General features: G+C 36.8%; 1 protein-coding gene across 6 annotated transcripts in view; it reads right to left on the bottom strand.

The window, feature by feature from the left end:
• Positions 1 to 2197: 2197 nt before the first annotated feature.
• Positions 2198 to 8694, bottom strand: part of ATAD2B (ATPase family AAA domain containing 2B) — a 78829-nt gene continuing 72332 nt past the window's right edge. For 5 of the 6 annotated variants that reach the window (XM_074861472.1, XM_074861468.1, XM_074861470.1 and 2 more), the window contains 3 exons: positions 8218 to 8345; positions 6950 to 7078; positions 2198 to 5572 (listed from right to left, as the gene is read on the bottom strand). In XM_074861472.1, the coding sequence (XP_074717573.1) occupies positions 5531 to 5572; positions 6950 to 7078; positions 8218 to 8345 (299 nt within the window). In that variant the 3' untranslated portion in view covers positions 2198 to 5530. The remainder of the gene's footprint in view (positions 5573 to 6949; positions 7079 to 8217; positions 8346 to 8694) is intronic. The other variant, XM_074861469.1, reaches the window with a different exon arrangement.

Below are 8694 nucleotides of genomic sequence, written 5' to 3'. Positions count from 1 at the left end.
AGCAGCCATCCAGTCTCAGGGACCTGGACATTTCTCACATGTACTCTGCCAAATCCCCGATTGCTGAGACAGAAGCAAACAACACAAACCACGCAGAGGAGTCCACTGGAGCAGAGCAAACTCAACTTGTGCGGTACGCCAACACATCCGAAGTGCTGCAGCACTGATGGCTCAAATGTGGAGCCTGAACAACCTCTCCTCTGCTCTCAACCTGCCCCACTCCTGTAACTGAATGTGAGGAGCCTTCTAACACAGCTTAACTCCAGATTACTTCTTACACCTGAAACGTGAAAGCAGCTTTATTCCAAATCAGCACCACATATCAGCAAACCTTAATGTGGATTGGCCAGGTTTACACTAACAGCGGTGAATTCACTTTAAATCTTAGCAGCTTATCATATTTTTAAATGAAAAGGATTTTCCTTACTATTAAAGTAAGGCTCAATATAGCATAACTCAAATGAATGGAATTTAGTAGTAGTCACAGCCATTTATTGGCAGTGGGTTCAACTGAAATATGCAAATGATCACACTGTAAAAAAATTACCTAGAAATGGAATGAGGCTGAGTTAATTAGTGTTAAAGTTTATAATCCCTCATTTTTACATAATAGTTACATGATCACAAGTGATGCATAAAAGGAGGAGAAAAAAAATGAAGTGTTTGGCTTCATTAATCAGTTCATAGGTTTACTGATTTAGCTTGCAAAATTTATTCACATGCAGTGCTAGCTTAAAAGCCCATATATTACAAGTCCAAATCCAAATCCTACCCAAGATACAGAACAAAAGGATCTCATTTTTAATTTATTTAAATAAATTATCTGAGGAGCTTAAAGGAGGAAACAGGATGTGCAGCACTGCAAATGTAAGGAAATATGGGAAATTGCATTTGAAAGCTACATTCAAGGCAGAAACCAAGCGCAGAAGGAAGCAGCATTACACAGGCTTTTACTAAGGCTTTATGCAACCCAACTACTCCTCACTAATTCATGCTTTGGAAGCACCACTCAAAGCTCACCAAGTATTTTTTACATTAATCCTTTTGTCAAATGCCCAAAGAATGCAGAGTTTTGTCCCTTTTGACTGATCATTTTTACAGCCACTGTCAGAGATCAGGCCTGAAACAATTCTGTTAACATGGCCATCACCACTCCTGAAAGACGGAAACAGAGAACGCAAGACCTCATACCCTACATTCTTCATTCAGACTGCAAACCCCTCGGATGGTGTCAAATGTGGTGCTGGTATCTGCAAGGCCATTCAGAGCAGAACAACACATCTGACCATGCTGACACAAAAATAAGCCTAGGCTCTCACTAAAGAACTTATTATATTTATATAATAATTTACATAATACATATTTCACATCAAATTGTGTTTTCAAAGCTGCACATTAAAGTGGAATCAGAGTCAGACATAAAGTAAGTTACTACTACCCTCATCCTCAACTAACCTTTTGCCCAGGAGTCCTTTAGTTTAAGGTACACAGAAGGGAAAAGAGGAAAACGAGCTGATGCGTTACATGTCCTACACCTCAAGAGAGCCCCTAACAGAACAGCTTCTCATACTCTGTTCCACATTATATACATCATATGCAGTTTGTTAGCTCTGGATAAATTGCCAACAAGTAAGATCTGGGTTGATGCTTCACTTGCATAACCTCTAGCAGCTTGCTCTCCTAGGCATGAATTATTTGGGGGGAACTAAAGGAATTCCTAGATATATTAGAAGTTCATCTTTAAAAAAAAGAAAAACAAAAAACCTGAACAACACAAAAAGTAAGAACAACTCTGACAAATAGGAAGGAAAGAGAGTGTTTCCTTAAGAAACCTCAAATGAGAAACTTTAATATTACTTGGATGCTGATGTACTATAAGCAGTCCTGGGTGGTACCCTGCAACTGAACATAAAACATTTTCTAAGCGCAGAGCGTAACTTCATAACAATTAAGTTATTCACTCAACAATGTGCAATGCTAATTTCACTTCTTGAGTCAAAATTAATAATATAATTTTTTTTCTTTAATGAATAAACACTGAAAGCAAGTTATGGATTAAATGGTGCAAATTAACTAAACAGAAAGATCCCAGAATAAAACATCTGAACTGTGAAATCAAGGAAGTCTGGTAAGAAGTAGACTGAAATCAGCTAGGAGGCAGCATTTCTTTTAAATACATTTTTGAAGGAGCTAAAGCTGTGTTTTCTTGTCATCTTTATTCAAGTATTTCACAGCAGTTATATTACAAATTACAGTAAAATGTTCAAAATTTCCAGAAGTTCAAAAAAATTAAATAACTTACTTCAAACTAACGTAAAATGAAGTCAAAAATGCAAAACATCAATTTAAACACAGTTCTGAATAAAACTATAGAATCCAAAATATGCCATAGTTGATGAAGGAAGTCTACTTAACCCACAAAGTAGACACACGTTAATGAAACCAAACAGGACTCCCCAATGTCTAAATAACCCAATGTACAAGATACAAAAGATGCAAGTACAAGCCCAAATTCAAGCTTATGTTGTGATTACAAAATAAAATAAAAACAAAATAAATGACTATCAGCTGCAGGACCTGCCGTTCAGGAGACTGAAGGTAAAACCAGAGCTGACCCACCAACTTAACCAAAAAAAACCCAACAAAAAAAACAATAAGGAAGACAAGATATTACAAAAAACAGTAATCCTATAAATACATTGGCATATGAAGAAATCAAGTAACAATACAGAGGACACAAAACAAAACAAAAAAATTAATCACAGGTGAGATTCAAGCTTGCAAATACAATTAACTCCATAGCCATCAACTTCACCCAAGAGCAACTCTGTCATCTTCAAGACAGCCCCACCAGCCCCCCAGTGAAACCTCTTTACTTCTGGCCGGCCACATCTCATTGACCCCAGCAAAAGGACTCACACAGGAGTTTATTTGCAATTTTCACAACAAGAAACAAGGAAGAGAGTCAATTTGTACAAACTCTTGCCAGTGCTATATGGCAAAAAAATTAAAAACATACAAAGAGTAAACAAGTTTAGACCACATGGATAGATTAACAGCTGTTTTAACTCTATAACCACCAGACATCTGTAAAGGAAAACAAAAACTGAAGTGTGGTTATTTGGGCTAGGAAGGCAAGTATATCATTTTAGGTAAGCTGTCCACTAGAACGTCTGATATCAGCTACTTTTCTCTAAAACAACATGGCAGCTCCTCAATTAGTAAAGTTGCCTCTTACAATTTTTCCCAATCAACAACTGACAGTAAAAATTTTCCTTTAGAAACCTGACCTTTTAGAACCATTTTTAATGCTAGGCATTAGCTTAAACTTTCTTTTCACACTCACTGGTGACTAAAATTCTCAACTGTTTTAATTCATATAAATTTATTATCTTCTTAAAAATGTATGCAGTTTTATCTTCCACAAGTGCTGCTGTTACTTGAACAAAAACTTCTTTGAGTAAGTGAAACTGGAATAAATATTTTTAAAAAATTCTGCAGCAAGAACCTGAGACTTGCAAAAAACCCTTTTATCAGAAACTTGCTACAAAAAATCTGCTACATTTTATTTAATCAAATCTTAAAGTTTGTAACAATTTCCATCAAAATACAAAATGCTGTTAATGTACCAGACACAAAAATATCTCAAACAGGTATGATGCTAATAAATACTAAATGAAACATGGAAAAAAATCCCATAATCAAATCTGAGATCAAAGAATCTCATTTAAAATGTGTTTTCTGCTTGTTTTTGTTGTTTTTAATCGCACTTTCCCACCTAAAAAATACAGTGTTTCTGCATGGGTTGCATTTAGAAGGTGTAACTAGATGTACATGAATGCTTAAAACCTTTTTCTACCATTAGCTATAAAGAAAAACAGTGGCATTCAGGGGAGAAAAAGATCTAAGATAGAATTATGTTTAACCATAATATACAAAGCACTTTGGATTACTGCAGTAGCCCAAGGCCCATGTTTTGTTTCTCTGCAGCGCTATACTACTATTAGCCATAGAGGTGGAGACAAGTACCTTAGCTTCAGCTTGCAAATGGGAGCAGAGTGATTACAGTCCTCCATAAACACTGTTGGTAACTAAAATACAAAAAGCTGAGGTAGCTCAGTATCTCTGCAGTAGTCTGTTTTCTCTAATTAAAAACTAATCACACTGTGTTGCATATTTCTGGAAAGACACTTCTGCAGCTACGTAGGGACAGTCACAATGAATGGTTAACGATGGTAACACCAGCCAACTTCTTTAAAACACTTTCCATGTAGGTTTGAAATAAATCAGCCCAGGTAATGTTTTACTCCCGAGCTGGTGATAAAACATGTTTTTCTTGAAACTGCCTAGACTGTTCTCTCCAGTTGCCAGAAAGGAAAGGTTTTGAACTACACAATTCAGACCCAGAGAACTTCGGTCCGAACAGATCGATTCAAAAGACGGTCCTCCAATCCCCGCAACATTAACAATGCTTTGCACGGACCGAGTTGTGAAGCCTAGTTTAAGTTTTCTTTTCAAGTGAGCCTGGGCTCCAGGACTTTGACCAACTATAGTGTCTTCTTACCTGCACTGCACAGTCCAAGCTATATTACAAACACAGAACTTCGGAAAGAAACCTGCCAGTATTAAACTTGGTTTTCTTAAAGAACTCAAAATGGAAAACAAGGAGATGGTGGGAAAATGCTTCATTTTTAGCAACACAGAAGAGTTTCACTGTGTAACTTGTTTCTAAAACAAATATATACCAATGAAAAAGGAATTTCACCATTTTGGTAAAGTATGTGGCTTTTTCAGCGTGTCTTAGTTTAGTTCTGTAGAGTAAGACAGGCATTATAGAACCATACTACTGGTTGCCATCCAATGAAGAGAATACAAATCATCCTTTTGGAGATCTTCATTCTGAAGACAGCTTTCTAACATTGCCATTTGCTATAATCCAAACCAATTGATTAGCCTTATCTTTCTCAATTGACTAAAAGGCACATTAAAGGCAGTTCTAGAGAGCCTCATCTTCAAATTACTGTACATCCAGTTACTCAAGATTCCTACCACAATGCATCATTGCCTTCTTTAGAACAGATTTTTTTTTTGTCCATTACCCCAGAGAAGAGAAAAATTGGAAAAAAAAATTAAAAAAGTTTGCCTGTTTAAAAATATTCAACTTAGATCTGCTCTTTCCAGTCCTCTTGTATGTGTTGGTCTCCACTTTGCCTGAAGTTTCCCCAAAGCTAATGCATGTAGAGTGAACAAGAGCAGAAATGAGAACAGTTTCTGTAGCACCAAAAATCTCCAAGCTGTGGCATTGTATTCTTTATTTATCAGATACAACTATATGAAGTTCCGTTTGGTTCTTGTAGGCTGGTTGGTTTCAGGTACCTGAGACAATAGCACCAAATTCAACAGAAAGAAAAAGAGAGAGCACTTAAGACCAAGGCTCTGCACATACTTGGTGCAAATGGAAACTGAATGGCTCAGAGGACTGCTCTCCCATGAGCAGTTTGAGAGGATAAACCCACCCATCTTGACGAGTTCACAGGAATGTTTCAAACACATGAACTGTTCTTTCCATCTCCTGCAAGAAACACAGAGCATCAATTACACATAAATATACAGAGACAGGAATAAAGTTACATTACATCATCACATTTAACAAGCTTTTTTTTTTTTTAAATCTGAACAAGTAATTAATAGGAAAATAGACATTTCTGTTTATTAACTGCTGTCTGATAGGAAAATATGGTAAAAGAGGAAACTAATTAAAGAAGTATTAATGCAGAAAAGCACTCCACTATGACAGTCCATGAGAAAATCAAAGTGTATTAGGGTCACTTCGATAATTAATGTACTCAATATGTATTAAGAAAGCACTGAAATAGCACACGGCATGAACAAGTCTTACTGCACACTTACACTTGGTGACACAGCTGTAAACATGTATCTGCACAGTTTGGAGAATCAAAGTAGAGAGCGGTCTCTACATACTCCTGCTGGGTATGTCTTTTTAATCTACCTAACATTTAGCACAGACTTTTAACATATTTTTAGGTGAAGATGGCAGAGGAATAGCATGAAAATGGTTTGAAAAGTATTTTGCAGGAACTCTACAATATCCCATGCTAAGGCCTTTCCAGGTTTTCTTGTAAAATATTCATGGAGAAAAATATTTAGTGTTCAGTGATCCAACTGGAAGCTAGCAATTGTTGTCCTTTTTTCAGCAGGGTTGGTTATCAGCTCAATCAGCAAACTGATCCAAAGCCCCCTACAGCTAGAACAATGATGTTGGAGGGAATGCATGTCCAGAGTTATGATCAGCCTATGCCAATGGTGAAACGACCAACGTGCTGTTGATGCAGACAGGAGGCCTCTGACAACCAAGACTTTAGAGGCAAAGAATGACAGCGAAGCAGACAACTGGCTTACACTGTGCTGTATTGAACTTTCCGAAGGGTATACTACCAATCTAGAGAAAGTTTGCAAACTTTTAAGGTCTTGTACGAAAGACACAATCAGCAAACAGCATGGAGCAGAGGTACGTAATTTTTTCTGGCCTAGTTATACAAACGCAAGTAAGGGCAACTGCAGCCACATTGGTTCACTGTGCCTATAAAGTAGCCACTTGATGTCCACTGTTATCCATACCACAAACGTGGAAACTCCTTTAGCTCCATTTTCACTCTGCTAGCATGTGCTTTTCCATGCTGCTGTATTCTCTCCTCTTTTTCCTCCATTCTTTTAGGTTAAAGTCTTAATCCTTTTCTGAGGAAAGTATTATTAGAAACAACCTCTGTTTTTTAAGTCATTACCACACTAAACTGTTTTTCTGTTTATAGATACCTTCCTCAAAGTCTATTTAAAGCTTTTGCCTGCTAGTACAACAATAGATTAACTTAGTTCTTGACCAAACAGTCTCACAAAATTCAGATAAATAAAAGAAACTCTACAACATCACCTCTATAAGTTGTGATTTGTCATAGTCTCTACGATGCCTGTAGATGCTCTGACTGAGAAGCGAATACAATCTCTCGAGTTGGTCAACAGTCAGGTTGTCACTTTTCTTAACCACCAAATCAAGCAGTTTCTGTCGGAACAAAAGGTGAAGTTAAGAGAGGATTTATAATCACTTTTTTTTTTTTAAGGACAAATCAGAAATGCAATCTCCCCCTGAAGATCTATTTTGGAGTGATACATACAAATAAAATGGACCACACCTGGATATCAGTAAGGCCACTGCTTCCACGTAGGTCCAAAAAGGACTAATGTCTCTTTTCACTTCTCTGCTTATACCCACACATTTTTTTCTTGTCTTAGATTTTATACTCAGTATAGCTGGAGCAATGCTTGTTCTGTTTGAATGATACTTAATCCTATTTCATCTTGGTCAATAATGATGACAGAGCAAACCATAAAAACTGCCTTGATAGCTAAAGCAGACATTTTTAAGAACTTGCATTGGCCAGAAATTCTAAGTACCACCAAATAGAAATACATTTGGAATTCCACAGATGTTGAAAAAAAGAAGGGGGGGACACAACGCATTGTAAAACACTGCTCATGAACAAAAGGTGAAAGTGTGTATTTTACATAGTAGCAGAGAATGAAATTTAAGAGTTTTTTCCTCTCATAACAATTCTGTTGTTTCCAAAGAGATCATCTGTACTTCACAGCAAATGGGATCTAAATTTCATAGTAGGTCAAGCTAGTTTCTACAACAGAGGACAGCAAATTTTGTTGTAACTTTCCTTAGAAAGAGACAAAGCTGAAAAAAAATTAACTAGCAGGGGTTCAGTATATGACACCGAAACATCAGCACAAATTCCAATTTGCTTTCCAATCCACTAACAGTTCTTTCCACCAAGTATATGTACATGGGAAGAAAAAAGATGATGTTAACTCCTAATTACTAGGCACCCAGCAGTTCCTCAGTAACTGGCATGTCCAATTAACACATATGAGTACCTGCAAAAACTGCAATTAAAGTAGTGGACTGCTGTGCCATTACTAGCTTTGTAAAGGTTGTAATGATGGAACAGTAAGGATTCAGTATTTTTGTTAACTTTTCATCCAAAAAACACCAATCGACAAATCAGCTTCAGAAGTTACTGCTGCCAGAATACTTGTTTGCAGTCAAAAATAAAGGAAATGTTACTTCAGAACAGAGAAAGGAAGCATTTTTCATGGAGTCTGTTAACAGTTCAATTTATTTTTCAGTTCCATTACCTTTAGTCTGTCATGGTCAACAACTACAGAGGGTAAGGGATCTGATGGTTCCTCTGGGACCTGCTCCAAACTTGTGGGCTTTGACTGTTCCATAGCGACTTTTCGTGTTTTCTTGCTTTTGAATATACCTGTAATTTGAAAAACAATTGTCAGCACTGTCAGTCTCTCAAAATGAACAGTTTGTTTCTTCACTTTGGTTTGATTTTGCTTGTTTGGTTTGCTGGGCTTTTTTGAACCAAGCAAGTATGATTGTAGCAGTGCACATTATTCGTTAGCTTTGCAGAATTCTCAATGTCTATAGGTGCACAAAATCACACTTCAAAAAACACACATGAAACTGACCATCTTTAAAACTGAACTCCAAAGTCCCAACAGAAAATTGAATGCTACTGAAAGAGTTTTCCCATTGTATCATTTCTACTTAGCAACGTCAAATTATGCATCTTCTAAGGGAAGTTCAGGTATTAAGCTAATGCT

Source organism: Strix uralensis, chromosome 3 (genome assembly GCF_047716275.1).
Source record: "Strix uralensis isolate ZFMK-TIS-50842 chromosome 3, bStrUra1, whole genome shotgun sequence".
Lineage (NCBI taxonomy): Eukaryota > Metazoa > Chordata > Aves > Strigiformes > Strigidae > Strix > Strix uralensis.
This window is presented reverse-complemented; position numbering and strand designations above follow the sequence as displayed.